Source organism: Labrus bergylta, chromosome 18 (assembly GCF_963930695.1).
Source record: "Labrus bergylta chromosome 18, fLabBer1.1, whole genome shotgun sequence".
Lineage (NCBI taxonomy): Eukaryota > Metazoa > Chordata > Actinopteri > Labriformes > Labridae > Labrus > Labrus bergylta.
This window is the reverse complement of record NC_089212.1, coordinates 8,534,695-8,550,661: the sequence shown is the minus strand read 5'-3', so window position 1 is coordinate 8,550,661 and position 15,967 is coordinate 8,534,695. Positions and strand designations below refer to the sequence as shown.

Here is a 15,967-nt window from a genome sequence, read left to right as displayed (position 1 = left end):
GACATTCTCAGCGCTCCGTCAGGAATCTCCACAACCTTATTTTTTTGCTACCAGTCTGTGTTTCTGTGTGTCTGCTGGGCACTCACGCCCTTTTGTGGGCATTAGTGGGCGGGTACCTATGCTAATTCAGAACATGCATATATATAAATATTTTAAATGTTCTAGGACAGGTTGTTTGTCCTGTTAGCGAGCTGGAGGATTATGAAGCATCTAACCCGTCACTTAGAGATGTTGACCCTTCACACTCGTCTCTCTAAGTAGCTGCTTCCTCCTTAAAACCTCAAACAGACCCCCCTAACAGACCCCTCCAACCCGAGGACTTTCCTGTGTCACTGCCCATCATCGTCAAACCTGAACGCCGGGCAGAATGACAAACCTCACGGTGGACGCTAAACGTTTACAGACATGGCGCCGTCCCCCTGCAGGCTGCACGATGTGAGCAGCGCCGCAAGAACATGGCGGATATTTCTGATAATTCTGTGAACACAAGTTGTACTTTATGCGTCTAAAATAAAACTATTCAAAGTTTACATTAAGTAAATTTACTGATCTGGCAATTGAACGTGTCGGCCCTTGTAAGGAATTTAGAATGACTTCATTTGCAGCTAAAAGATTAATGTGTCGTAATGAATCAAACTTTAACTTTTGGTACGATGCAGAAAATATGGAAAAGTTAAAGGACTTCCTCCGATGGACTTGTTGTAAGAAGGACGCTTAGTGGATACTGTGGATGTTGATGTGGATGATACTCTGTGGATGTTCATAAGAGGTCACACATTCTGTAATAATATGAGAATAATTGTGATTCTGTAGACATAAATATTTAACCTCATCATTTGTTCTAATTTATTATTCAGCTTTTCAGGGCAGCAGATGTGATTGCAATCTGTCAGGGCAGTTCAGAAAATGTGCAGTCGCTCAGCGAGTCTTCTTGTTCCATCAGAAAACTCGCTCCCTTTGCTAACCTAAAACAAGAACGATTACCGCGTCATGCTTTAAGGGATGACGTGACACCAAAACTGTCCAAGACTGCACATGAAATCCTTAGGATAAGGGCCAGACAGTGCCACAACCTCCGTTTCAGAGCGCTTCTCACTAGCACTCATTGTTGCTAGGTTGCGAAAGTTAACTTCTGCTTCCCTCTGTGATGTCTGTTACATGTTTAATATTTGATGAAATTCAAAGAAACCTCACCAAAAAACATGAAGACGATGTAAAGGAGTAGAGTCAGACAAGCGTCTCTTCCGCCATTGTTGTTGATGAAGCTGATATCAGAAGTCCCGCCCCTTCTTGATTTTGATTGGTCGGTGGGGGAGTAGTCACATTGACAAGTGTAGCGCTATTCTGAAAGTTGAACTTCTTTCAGGTGAGAGTGCTGTGAGCGCAGATGGCGCCGAGGTTGTGTTAGCGCTAAGTTGAGCTGAACTACATCAGTATTGAAAACGGGCATTGCCAGCACAGAGAACGCCGCCTGTGGACACAGACGTTAAGGTGCTATCTTTCTAAAGGCCAACAGAGCTACTGTTACGTTAGGCTGGCTTCACATCATTTTTAAATCGTGGGAGACCACAGACATGAGGACATTTTCACTGATTTATAACATTATAATCCTCTGAACGCCCACACTAGACGACTTGGCCAGACCGGGCAGGAGCAGTAAAACGATCGCTTTGATGCCACACACTTAATTATTATGATTATTTGTAGATTTATTTTCTGGCTTTTTGCCTTTAATTGAAAAGACAGTAGGTAAGATAGGAAACCAGAGAGAGAGAAAGAGAGAGAGAGAGAGAGAGAGAGAGAGAGGGGAATAACATGCGGGAAAAGAGCCACAGGTCAGGCTTTAACCCGGGCCGACCATTTGGAGGACCACAGCCTCAGTTCATGGGGCGCAACCTAACCATTAGGCCATCTGCGCCCGACACTTGAGGGTTATTTGAACAAATAATCAGTTTTTTGACAGATCAGGTCTTCACTTAGAAAAAGCCACTGCCACACATTTCCAAACTGATTTTAAAATATCTTTATTGAAACATGATCCAGAAAAAATACATCTTTATGGTTCCTGCAGATAGCAAACACGGTGTGAGCACTTCAGGCAGGATGTCAGAGCACAGAGGAGTGAAGCCACACACGAGAAATAAAACAAGTCAAACCATTTGGCACATGGACGCACACAGCAACACGGCAGGCTAACAGCTCTGAACCCAAAGCTAATGCCTCCAGAAACTTCTCCATCTCACTCGTCCATAAATACTGAGCAGCAACATGTTCGTCTTAACGTTTTCTCTTAGACCAGGACCCTAACCCTACGGTCCACGTTACAAGGATTATCCAGAGATACCCAAACGTAAAAATTATGAAAATATATTTTCATTTTCATATTTTCTGAATCTGAAATATTGGGGCAGAAAATGAGAACGATGGTTAACCATCCACCTAACAGTAACCTTAAGTCTGTTAGCTTATCTTAGCTTAGCTTAGCATAAGGGTTAAAAGCGAAGGTCAAACAGGTAGCCTGGATTTGACCAATGGCTGAAAGGAAAAACTAACAGAAAAACTAATCTTTTTACCATATCTTACAAGAAAAAAGAATACATTTTCAAGTTGTGTTTTTTTGGGCGGATACATGACGGACTATTTCTTCGCTGGAGGTCGTGACTTTGTGAAGTCTCGTTTTACCTCTGAGATTTAATAACTTTCTAAGGAGCCCTTTGAGTACTCTATTGGGATTCCAATGTCCATATAATATCAAAATATTATGTACCAAATATGAATGTAAAATATCGGGGTCGAAGGAAACGTTCCACAAATGGAGGCTGCTGTTTTCAGAGAAGAATTTCAAAATATAACTCAGTGGACTCCTTCTTTAAGGCAGGATCCAAAGAAAGTAGTGGAGCAAACAAATGACTTAAGGCAGATTTAATTTGGTGCAAACGACATAACAGTGTGTCGAAACGTTCGTATAGTATGTTGCTAACGGCAGTCTAACAGACAGGTTAGTAGGCAGTATACAGTATGTGGTTTTGGACACAGTCAGTTTTATTTAATGGAGTGCGGTACAATAGAAAATATGTTAGTTTCATAGAATGTATTATTAGCTTGGAGGTGGTTGCATTCTCATGTTAGCTGACATGATTCAGCTGTTATTGGATTGTCAACATCGCTTTAGACTTACCATCCATTGCCTTTTTAGTCGTGTTAAGATCTCAAAGCAATAACATTTGTAAGATACCCTGCATTTAATAATTAGCAAACCTGGATCACAGAAGTAGTTTAATGTCGCAGAAATATGGACGCCATGTAGAACTGTTACCTTGTCTTTTTGTATACAGTTAGTTTTGAGAGTCCTGGCATACAGGACATAAACACAGCAGACTGTAGCTGCGAGCTAGCATAAACATCCAGAGCTTTTCTATGCACATTCAGCCTAAGTTTCTTTGCAACATTCACAGCACTTTGAGACCATCTGTACACACAATTACAAAACAATTATTTTCAACGAATGCTTGATAAACCAACTCTTTAAACAAACTTTCACAACAGTCGACATTTCTGTTCAAGCTGAAGCTGAAATGTCGTTTTCAGAGAAGACAGAAGCAGCACGAAGAGGCACGAAGAAGACAAGGCCATGAAGGCTTTGGAGAAACAGCCCTTATTATCCCCTGTCAATGGCAGTATCTCGAACCTGGAATAACCCTGATACTTGCTGTTATACTTTTATCTTTGAACTGGAGGAGTTCAAAATGTGGGATTACCGATTTACTCTGCTTTTCTGTAAACAGGCGTCCTGTAGAGCTGTAGTTCTCAACTTGTGGGTCAGGACCTAAAGTGGGTCATGGAGCCCTTTTCAGTGGGTCGGGAATGTGTGCTTGGAAAAACACTTGTTGCAAAAAAGTCTATTATGCTCTTTTTAAAATATGTTTTCCATCTCTTTGTTCTCTCACACTTTGTTCCGTCTGAGGTTCAACCTGCCCTATATTTCAATAAATAAATGTCAGTGGTTGACAAAGGTCAGTAATTTGGGTCTCGATTTCTCATTGAGGTTATGGTGGGTCCTGAGACTAGACCAGTTGAGAACTGCTGCTGCAGCATCACAGAAGGGCCTTTACCATTATTGTCCTCGGAGCAGTGAGGAGGGCAATATATTAAAAACATTTAAGATTTTGCACATTGCACATTTTGCAGTAATCTCTACAAATGCCCACCTTGTGCTCTGGTGGAACAAAAGAAGTTCAAAGAAGTTTGACGTCATGTTTTAAGGTGTCAGTGTATTTTAATACATGTAATAATATAATTTAACAAGAAAAAGTAAACACAAACGCAAAACAAATATATGTATTTGTTTGCACGTTTTCTAATGCGGGGACCTCCATCCAATTAGGTGAGCAAGCCGATAGATCTGATAAGCTAACGGTTAAGTTATGCTAGCTAGCCAAAGTATTCATTCAAGCTAGCTAGATTCAACATTAAGTTGTTATTCAAAATTGAAAAATATGACAGCAAATTTTATGGCGATGTAGGCCAAAGAACTACGCATCAGTTACAATATTACTGCAGCATTTGACATAAAATAGTTATATTTTGTTTTACTTTAAAAACAGATAACTTAAAAAAGTTTTGGGACTTCTGAACTTGAACTTTGTAATTTATGTTCCGTGGTCAGTAAGGTAATGAAGTACGTTTTTTCTTTTCTGTAAATGGGAAGCAGGTTTAAAACAATTTGTATGCTATCTAGCTAGCATCATCTGCTTAGTTTTGTCTCATATGAAAGTAGAACAGCATTTATTAGGTTTCATATGATAGTAAATGTGCTGAGAAACGGACAACATTCATACTGCTAAGAGAAGACGCTACGTAGCATTCAGGAGAATATCCTGACCGATTAAAAACAACAGAGACGCCGCGCTTTGTGCTATTCTTTTGGAAACTGTGTCTCTTTGTTTTTTATTGTCAGTACCTGTAAACATGATGATGAATGATTTTGTTGTTCAATGGCCTTCAGACTGAGTAACAGACGGACATTTCGTCATCACAACACCCGGTTAAAAAGGAGGCTCTGCTACTGTCGCCTCCTTTTTGTGTGGAATCAAAATCTCAGAAAGACAAGAAAAAAGCATGATAGTGATGCAAAAACAATTCAACATGAATGCTGACTAACTGTAGAAACACTGTTCAGAAATACAGAAACAGAAATAATATGAAAAACGGAAACATTAAAATCTTGCAGTTTTTGGTTTTTGTTGTTGCTGTTTTTGAGCGATTGAGGATTTTCATTCCAAAATGCTACATATCCTTTTTTTTAAACATACAGTACTCCATCTTCTTTATTATTTATTTAAATTCAGTCAGTGTATTTGTTTATGTCTTTGTTTTTTGGATATCTCCTTTTGGAATGAAACCCCTGATTTTTCTTTGCTACGCTGAAACGTGAAACATGATGAAGCACATTAGTGAATATCCTCGTACACTGATGATGCCTTCTTTTATCTTTCTCATGCTTTTGAGCTGCAAGTTAAAACTACTTTCACTTATATAAAAATTAAATAACTCAACAACCTCAATATATATTCTACACAAGGTCAAGACTAAAAGAAAGTTGTAGCAAATGCACGTTAGCTCAGAGAGCTTTAAGTAAACAAAAACCCTACCGTAGCAAAGTGATCAAAAATCAGAAAATGACACAAAACACTTAAAATTTTTAAATAATGTGCCTCTCTGCTTTAAGATTTTTTTTTTTATATATATATAGTAATGGCTTCTTTTGATTCCTTGACTGTAATTATCAGTGCAATTTTGTTCAAGTGTACATAAAGACGGTTATCGGAGAGATTGTGAAGTTTTGTGGTTTTCATAAGGTAATTAAATCGCCACTTTTCAGTAGCTTACTTGATTTTTTCTGATTGTCAAAAGGAGAAAGTGCAGATGTTAACCCTTCTTATAGCTTGTCCTAACAGAATAAGACGCAAGCGAGCGCCAGCTAAAAAAAATCAGCTTGAGTGTCATTACGGCCAGCGAGCAGCGCACGGTGTTTCTATTTTCCTCTCTTTGATCGCATAGACAGACGAGGAACGAGGAAGGAAGGGGCTCTCTTCTCACTATCAGAGCTTGTTAGCTAGTTTTAATGGCTAGAGCTAACAGTGCATTAATAAAATCCACATCCATGACTGACATGTTGACCTTTGACTTGTGTTCACACAGGAGAAAAACTTTGTTCCTCTCACCGCGAGCCGTTTATTGACGAGTGGTGTGATTTGAGTCAACAACTCATCATTACAAAACACCACACTTCAGTTTGTTAACCTTCAAAATAAAAGCACCACACTTCAGTTTGTCCACCTTCAAAATTATAGCACCACATATTATAATGTTTGAAAGGGGAAACTGAAATTCACAGAGCAGAGAATGAAATATTGACGCGATATCAAACGCTTGCGTGCTGCTAGGACACTGTGTGAAAAATAACTGCGTCATGGCTGAGAATATGGAAGCACATTGCAAACACCAAACACAAAAAAAAAATCAAAAAATAATAATCAACACATTGATGGAAGATTTTGGCCGCATTGTCCATCACTACTTTTGGCTTCACTTGTGTAATTTTAATATTTTTTGCCTTTGTTAATGCAATGTGCTTTCATATAAAAGGGGCAGGACTTACAGCTTAAACCCTCCAAGGCCCCGTGTCCACTTAGTGTTTTTTTCTGAGCACCAGCGTCTTTTTTCAATTGTTTCAAAGAGTAGAGTGTGTCACAGCGGCCGCCTGGAGAAAAAAGTGCTGCTCAAGTTGAAAACATTTAAACTTTTCAGAAAGGCGCTCTTTTCCAAATGTATAGTATTCCCCGTATTTTTGCCGCCTACAGATGGAATCTGGTACCCACATCCTCCTCGCTCTGTGTCTGATCGGGAAATAAACGATCTCAAATAAAAAAGTAACGGAGCAGTGTCGGTCATACAGCGATCGTTTTCAACAGACTGTTGTCATAGAGACAGGATGGACATGCAGCGCTTTTATTCTACACACAAACGCTCAATGCAAGTGCACAGCCAGCGCTTTTCTGACTAGAATAATAGTTATGTGGACATGGTGCCTATCTCCATCAAAAATTACCCTGTTTAGGAAAATAGCTCTCATAGTTTTGGAGCGACTGATGTTTAAAAAGTCTCCTCATTTCTGATAAAGTTGTGCGTTCACTCATTTTGTCACCAATCTTGTTTCCGGTCTGTGTATACGTGACCTGGTCCTCAGAGTTCACTGACCCTCTCACTCAGGGTCTCAAGCTCCTCATCCTGCTCCTGGTAACGCTCCAGCCCCTGTAGGCCGTCGCCACGGGGACCGTTGCCCACCACCGGGGGGTAGTCGAGCCCGCTGAGCTGGGCGTGGTGGTGCCAGCGCAGGTCGTCACTCTCGTGGGTGATGTAGCGCTCGTTCATCCGGGTCTCCAGGTTCCTCAGGTCCAACCACATCTGGTAGTCCTGGTGGAGAAAACAAACTATCAGTGATTACATCAAGTGGTCCAATTGTTCGATTGTTGAAGTCACTCCGGCTCGCCCGTCACGTCCCACAGCTCATCTATGAAGCACCTCTGCTGGCATGCAATCACTGATAGTTTGATCAGAGTCCATCACCAATCGGTTATATAGCATCATATAGCGCCCTCTGCTGGTGATAGAGGACTGCAAGTGTGATAAAATTAAACTCAAATTAAATGCTATTTGACTGGTGAATACATCTAAAAATATTGGCACATATCTGCGATAAAATGAGCCGATACAGATAGTACCAGGATATGCTGATATCGGCCAAAACTATCGGCTGGCATATTAATCGGTCAGGCTCTAACAAAAAAGTTTTTTTAATGAACTTTCTAAAAACTTGAAGAGTAAAAAATCTAACAATAGATGAAACAACAAAGACAGAAAACTTTGAAAACTCCACAAGTTGAGTTTTTTTTTCTATTTCAAACAAAGTAAAACTTCTTATTGGCCATAAATATAATGTCATACGATCATCTAACATCATATCAAGCTTTTATATTTAAGATAAAACTAATATTCAGTTGTTTCCATTCTACCAGGAGAAATTAAGTTTGTTTAAATCATCTTCAAATTCACATTTCAGTTTTTGATTCTCTTTCACACACTTAAAATCAAAGGTTATGGAGCGTCTTACCTGTAACCACGGGTGACTGAGGGTTTTGTCCACGCTGTATCTCTTCCTCATCTTCACCTGCAGCAGGTTATTCATCAGGTCAATCGCTGCGAGGAAGGAGAGACAGAAAAAGGAAGAAGAAGAAAAAGAAGTGATGAGCAAGCAGAAAGTCCAACAGAGGGAGGGAGAAGGTGGGCGTAGGGCCCCCACCTCCCCCTGTGGAGAGGGGCCAGTCGGGGCTAATGAGCAAAGCTAACATGATGTTAACATTTCTTCAGGGGTCAGTGGTTTGAACAGCTCTGGGACCCCGTGGCCCCTCAGGTCTGCAGGGGCCTCCTTCGCTTGGTATTATGCACATGAATGGAGCAGCACATGAATACCCCCCGAAATCTGTCCGTCTAACTCTCTTTTCCAAGAAAAGCCCGGACCCTCGTTGCTTCTCAGGGCGCTTTCTCTCTCTCACACACACACACCCTCCTCCTCCTTCACTCCTCGCATGAACCTCCTTTAATCTGCACTTTCTCTGTGCGACGGGGCAGAAGGATGGTGGTTTCAGTCTGTCCAACTCCAAAACAGAGAAGAAAAACTTTTCCTGTCAGTCAAACTTTCCACTGTCCGAGTCTCCGACACATTTTTTAAGGAAGAATCTTAAAATAGATGTTAAATAGTTTTATTTCCTTAACCCGGCCTCTGTGATGTTTGTTCTAACAGCTGGATATTTCCTGTGTTCATAAGACTGTGGATGTCATTTAAATTTTCTCTGCTGTTGCTGCTCTCTCTCTCTCTCTCTCTCTCTCTCTCTCTCTCTCTAATCTTCCCCATAGGCCTATCTCATTTACAATGAGGCAATGTTTACACCCCGATTTCAGCCGGTACCCTTTTGACCTTTTGTTGTGTCTTAGCTTCTCACCTCGGATCATTTTTAAACAGTGTGCACAGCGGGTGTCATCAAAATCTCCTCGCCTAAACATGGAACTTTGTTGAAGAGAAAAACTAAAACCTTTCTGTTTTAAGTGGATTGTTTGTGTGTAAACGTGGCCTATGTGAAACAGCAGCCCTCTGAAGGTTAAGGGGGTTGCTATGTGGGGAATATATGGTGGCCAATATTCTCCTCCTCTTCTTCAGTTTAAATATCTCAGAAAATGTGTGTGAAGTTTCTTGTTCTAAATCCACTCTGATCCTGTATTTGATCATGTCTATAAACCCCTCTATTTCAGCCCTGCTCAGAACAGACTGTTTCTGTGTCTGTACCTTTAAATGTAAATGAGCTGTGTCTGACCACGCCTCCTCTCTGGAAGGGCTTGGGTGTCTCGGGCTTTCTCGCTCCATGTCCTATTGTTTACAGTGAGAAGGCAGACTCAGAGGGCAGAACAAACACCTAGCTGTGGGAGTGTCACCCACCTGGGGGAGGAGTTACTGCCCTTTGTGATGTCATGAAGGGAAAATCTCCAAACAGCCTGTTTGAGCACACATTTTCTGAAAAGTGGAGCAGGCAAAAGACGGAGAGGATGGACTTTTCTCCTCATTGGGGGGTTTGTAGACACGACGCCACATCCCTGCATGGTGTACATTTATTCACAAAGGCACTGACTGATAACGTTTAATATGAAACTTCCTGAAAAGTCCTGTGGCTGATTGTTTCCAGAACACTTATCAAACACTGTGAATGTCCCCTAACTCTATTTGATGAAACGCTGGAGTCGTGTTGATCGTGGGCGGCTCTCGAGCAGAAACCTTTTTAAAGTATCTTCTCTCAAAGTGATCTTTTATTGACGCACTAAGAGTCGATTCTGTGACATTCAATCCTCCTGCGTCCGACAGAAACAACTCTTACAACACTTATTCCTGAGCGGCCGAAGTGTCTCCGGCGGGATGAGGAGGTGGACGGGAGGTTAGGAGCGCTTCGGGGATCCGGCCGAGGAGCGGAGTGAGTCAGGCTGATTTAAATCTGTCTTATAGTCAACAGGACAATTCCAGCCAACACACACACACACACACACACACACACACTGAGGGCGGACGCGTTTAGAGACAATGACGACAACATGATGAGTCACTCAGCAGCAGAGAGAGACTGAGAGCGACTTCAAGGCTGCTCTGAGCGATCACACGGCTGCAGGAGGAAATAATAACTGAGAGTCAGACAGAAGGTGAAACGAGGCTTTCCTTTCTAATCACCTCATCACACGGGACATTTACACTTTCATTTTAATTTGTGTAGATAAGAAGTCTGATGCACAGTGTGATGACAAAACGCCTGTCTAAAGCTTCAATCATCAGAAAATAATCAGCCGTGTGCGAGTGTGAAGAATAAAAGATGGATGTTCTGGCTGCAATAGTTTTTATTTTACAGCTCAATGTAATCAGGACTATGCTCCAATCCGCCCACAGGAAGTCCTTGATTTGGTGTTTACACTGAGACTCATAACCAGGAGACCCGAACTCATGTTAACACACTCAGACAGAAATAGTGTTTCATGGTTAAAAAATGAACCGCTATAAAACTGTGGGTGAGTTACACGCGATGCAGCGTCCGTTTGTGCTGCTTTCTGTCAGCACTACGTTTGCTCCCACTCTAGTCAACGATCGTGTTTCCACCGCACACATCGCAGTGCGTCTCCAGAGCCTGCCAGAAGCGTCACTCTTCTCTGCTCCATTTCAAATACGCTGCGAGTCTATTTTTGCAGAAGCATGCTGCAGGCACGCATCAAGCTGGACGGAATAGAAAGGCCCCGGACAGGAAGTGAGGCAAGGAAACGCACAGAGCATCTATTGAATTTCAAAATAAAATACAACATACAGACTGATCATATTTTTCATCACTTTATCAACATGACGTCACAACAAGCACCGAAGGAAAAGGAAATCATCCTGGGTAAGACGGAGCAACATGTTGTTTACACATTATTCCCGCGTGATCTTGTTGCTCCAGAAACGGACCCAGTGAGGCATGGCGGGCGCCGTCGGATGGAGCAAAACCGCTGCGCTGACGGTCCACAGCTCACACAGACTATGTGGAAATTGCGGGTTAGACCATCTGCAACATCACAGCCTGTTTGTCAGACATGAAACTGCGGCTACAATCATCAGAAAATCATCACCCTTCCTTGAGTTTTCTCAAAGTATTACACCGGAATGCGACCAAATGACGTCATCGAGAACTGTACAACAAGAGAATGCTAAGAGAGAAGTCTGGGCTCTTTGAAGGACACTCAGACATGAAGCGATGGAACTCGTGCCTTATGATGAAGAAGTGAACAGCTACAAGACAAAGGGTGAGGAGGACGTTTCTGTTGTTTGGTTCGTGTGTTAAAGAGAGATCAGTGAGCTATTTATGGGTTACAGTGTTCACATAAAGTTTAGGGCCGTGGCGTGGGACGTACCTTCATTGGAGACTTTCTTCCAGGGATGAGGAGGGTACATGAAGGCAGCGTTCTGGATCTGATCGTTGATGTCTTCGTCTTCATTGAAAGGAAATGTCCCGCTGAGACTGCAGAACCAGAACAGAACCAACAACACAACATGAGTCCATGGTTCATTCAAAGTCAATATAATATATAAAAAGACTCTGGTACCTGACGTAGATGATGACCCCGACCGACCACATGTCCAGCGAGCGGTTGTAGCCTTTGTTCCTCAGGACTTCGGGAGCGAGATAGGCCGGCGTGCCGACCACCGAACGCCTGAACGACTTCTCACCGATGATCCGAGCGAAACCAAAGTCGCACAGTTTCACCTGGAACAAGACAGTCAGGGCCGGGTACGTACACTTATCTGTTAGCTCATCTAAATACAAATGTCTTGTTCTCTAATTGGTCATATTATCTTGTGGTAAACCTCTGAGAAGTAAACAAAGACTAGCTGCCTCCTGATTGGCTGTTGCTGCTTCAATGACTCTTGACAGTTTCTGAATGGACAACGACACAGAGAGATGTCGGCTCTGCTCATCAGGTTTTATATCGTTTGTATTTATCACTGAAGGCGAACGAGACAGTTTGAAAATAATATGTTGATGTTCTTGAGTTGCTGAAGTCGCTTATTAAAGGGAACATATTATGAAAAATCCACTTCTACAGTGTTTTTGAACATATATTTGGGTAACCTGAGTGTCTATTGACCCCAAAAATGTGAAATAAACCCATCCAGTCCTTTGTTTGTGGTCTGCATAAGTCTTACAACACAGAGAAAAATGCTAAAATGCTGTTTCCAGTGTGCTCTCCTTGTGATGTCACAGTGGGATTCTGTTAAAAAATACCCTCCCCTCCCCTGGTATCTCCACCCATGGACTACACCACCCAGCCTAGAGCAAAATTTTGCGCAGGTCCGCCATTTTTATTCTCGGTAGTGAAGGAGTGATGTCTACGAGGAAAACTAGGGGGGGAAATTTCATTTAAAGAGACACACACACCAAAACGGAGCGTTCTGAGAGAGCTGGTTTATACAGGGTCACAAACCTCCTCTGGTGCTTGATTCATGTTATATTTTGACCAAAGCACAGCACAGATGTTTCAGTTAGACCACAGGGGACTGTTTGAAAAAGGGGAAAAAGGGGGGATAATATGTCCTTTTTAAGACAGTTCAGGAGAAGGAGCACGTTAGTCCTCCTGAACCAGGACCTGCTCATCCACCCAAACTGTTTCTGAAAGTCCGTCAGGTCTGCCTCTGGTCTGGAAACGTCACTTATCAATAAATTCTTCAATAGGGAGCTTCTTGGGTTGCAGATCTTGTTTGGTTTCCTTTAGCTATTCATGTTCTTGGATCCAGCACCCACTGAGGGATTTGCATGTATTTTTTGATTTTTTGATTCTGCCTGTGGTCTTTAACACATGTTCAGTGATGACAAACAGAGAAGGCACACGGTGGTTACTTTGGTCAGATCGTGTTCTTATCACAAACCCCAGAGTCCGATAAAAAGTGGACCAGAACCCACCCTTTCAAGTGGTCTCTGTACGGTTGTATGGTCCACACTGGGGTTTGATTGACAGCTTTCACACAGGTGCAGACGAACCGCAATCACTCAGCAAACAGACTTTTAATTGGTTGTTTGTGTAATGCAGGTGTGGTTATAAAAATATCTCAGGGTTGACTGAGTCTGTGGGGGAGGGGCCCAATGTGAGACCTGTTCATGGGGCCCAGAAGGAGACCCTCCTGGAGAGAAGACACAATCTGAGGGAAATTCTTCTTAATGAGTCTGAAAGTTAAACTCTGACTCCGTGTTGGTGTTGGCTCTGAGGCAGCATCAGTCACTGTTTGGATGGGAACAGGAGGGAGGATGAGTGTGATGAAGCTGCTATCTTTGCAGGATGATTCACACACACACACACACACATACACACACGCACACACACATACACACACACACACACACTGAGGAGAAACATGGAAGTCATCTCAGAGAGGTTGGCTCACTTCGCCTTTGGGTTGTGATGAATCAGTTCTCCTCAGCATCGACTCAGACTTCTATTTTAGCTCGTGTCGTTCTCATCCAGGTGGATGTGTAGATGTAGGTGAAATGACCTTGTTGGTGAACCCGCCAGAGAAGCAGTATTGTTGTTGTTTATCAAATTCATTCGATGATTGACATCCTTTCTCATGCACCTGGACACTCACTGTCAGCTTATCATCCTCTGCGGTGTCAATCAACTCTAAGCTCCAAAGATGACTTGTTTTTAAAATGGGATTTCTTCCTTTTTTTAAATAGCATGCTACCTGTGAAGAAGGTGAAGGTGTATTCTCTCTTCTTAAGGCATCTATTCCAGCAGTTCCCCCCTCCTGCTTCCAGCCGTTATGCTAAGCTAGCGATGTCTACAGTCCACTCTGACATCAAACAAAAGATTTCACACAAATACTGATTCTCTCCAAATAATTTTATGGCTTATACCTTATTTTTTCACAAGTGGGCAAGCAGATCTTTTCCTTTGTCTGGTTTTATGGTAGCTATGTTAAGCCATGCTAACCTTTAACTTTTATCTTTTGATGGAGCTAGGCTAGTAGTTTCGCTTTGCTTTTAGCCTTTAAGCTAAGCTAGTCGACACACAGACTCTGAGAGAGAGGGAAAAACACAAAGTTTCACTTTTTGCTTTAAAATAAATAAATTATCTTACTTTATATTGTTTGAAATTCTGTTACCAGACAAGCAAGCATTAATGCATAAGATGCACACGACATTTTGCAGGCGCTACAGCACAGTGTTTGTCTCCTGAGTTGTTCAGGAGTAGCAGTGATCCACAGTCGGTAAAGTGTGTGAGGAACACTGAGCCCAGCAGCCGGCCTGATGCATCATTAGCGTTAACAGTTTGTGTGTCTGACACAAACAGCTATTTGTGGAGAGGAGACTGAAAACTGCAGAGAGCTGCTAATAGTTACACTGAAAGCTAATGGACTGTCTGAGTCTGCCGTGTTTGTTTGCCTGGAGCTGCCTGTTTCACCTCTTCTCTGGATGAACATGTTTCATCAGAGGTTTTTCTGTTATATCAGAGTCTGGTTAGTGATTTATCAGGACACCATGCAGAGTTAGGTTTCATCTTTAAAATCATTGTTTCCGCCTGTCTGTCCTCTCACACCAGCTTTGTTTACGCGTCAAAATGTCTTCAATCTAATTGAGGTCATTTTGATTTGGCCTTAATGTCACCGTTTACAAGGACGCTAAATAAAGTGACCCGATAACGATGTGATGCACATGTACATTCATCAAACATTTAATGATGTTCTGGATTTATCCTCAAATATTTCTCATTATTCATGGAGCTTCTGTGATTCTTTATGAGAGTATTTCGGTTTGTAAGTCTGCTCAAAAATAATGCAGAAACTCTCTCTCTCTCCCTCACACACACACACACACACACACACACACACACACACACACACACACACACACACACACACACACACACAGACCATGTACCTGTGGAAACGAGTCTGCAGACGCCAGCAGGACGTTTTCCGGTTTCAGGTCACAGTGGACGATGTTTTTAAAGTGAAGATGACGCAGAGCCACCAGGATCTGAAGAAAACACACAGAAGTTAAATTAATATCCTGAGGGGGGGGGGGGCGCTAGAGGAAAGGCGCCCATCCATCCATCCATCCATCATCTATACCGCTTTCGCATTCAGACGAGAGGCGGGGTTAAACCCTGGACTGTTCACCAGCCAATCACAGAGCTGACATATAGAGACAGACAACCAGCCACACTCACATTCACACCTACAGACAGTCTAGAGTCAGCAGTTAACCTAACGAGCATGTCTTTGGACTGTGGGAGGAAGCCGGAGAACCCAGAGAGAACCCACACATGCACGGGGAGAACATGCAAACTCCACACAGAGAGGCTCCTGTCAGACGGGGATTCAAACCAGGAACCTCCTCGCTGACCACTGCACCACCGTGATCTTCAAGTTGAATACTTAACACTCATAAATGTTTGTGCAGCAATAAAAGTCTGAGGTCAGAGACCCTGTTAGCTGTTAGCAACCAAAAAACCTGAAAGGGTTAGATTTAAATGTGTGTGTGTGTGTGTGTGTGTGTGTGTGTGTGTGTGTGTGTGTGTGTGTGTGTGTGTGTGTGTGTGTGTGTTTCTGTGACCTGTGTGACCAGGAACTTGGTGATCCTCTCGGGCAGTCGTCCCTTCTCACTGGACAGGATCATCTCCAGCATGTCTCCGTGGAGCTTCTCCATGACCACAAACACTCGCTCCGGCGTCTCAAACATGCAGTCCAGGTTAACCACCCCCGGGTGGTGCAAACTCTGGAGGGAGCGAGGAGGAGAACTGATCAGAGAGAGCTGGGACCGTTGTTTGTCCGCAGGATTTAGGAGAA

At 42.6% G+C, this 15,967-nt stretch overlaps 1 protein-coding gene across 2 annotated transcripts in view; it reads right to left on the bottom strand.

The window, feature by feature from the left end:
• Nucleotides 1–2,007: 2,007 nt before the first annotated feature.
• Nucleotides 2,008–15,967, bottom strand: part of prkd1 (protein kinase D1) — a 50,675-nt gene continuing 36,715 nt past the window's right edge. For both annotated transcript variants that reach the window (XM_020641987.3, XM_065966551.1), the window contains exons 16-21: nucleotides 15,735–15,896; nucleotides 15,057–15,155; nucleotides 11,728–11,888; nucleotides 11,536–11,642; nucleotides 8,174–8,259; nucleotides 2,008–7,476 (exon numbers count right to left, since the gene is read on the bottom strand). In XM_020641987.3, the coding sequence (XP_020497643.3) occupies nucleotides 7,246–7,476; nucleotides 8,174–8,259; nucleotides 11,536–11,642; nucleotides 11,728–11,888; nucleotides 15,057–15,155; nucleotides 15,735–15,896 (846 nt within the window). In that variant the 3' untranslated portion in view covers nucleotides 2,008–7,245. The remainder of the gene's footprint in view (nucleotides 7,477–8,173; nucleotides 8,260–11,535; nucleotides 11,643–11,727; nucleotides 11,889–15,056; nucleotides 15,156–15,734; nucleotides 15,897–15,967) is intronic.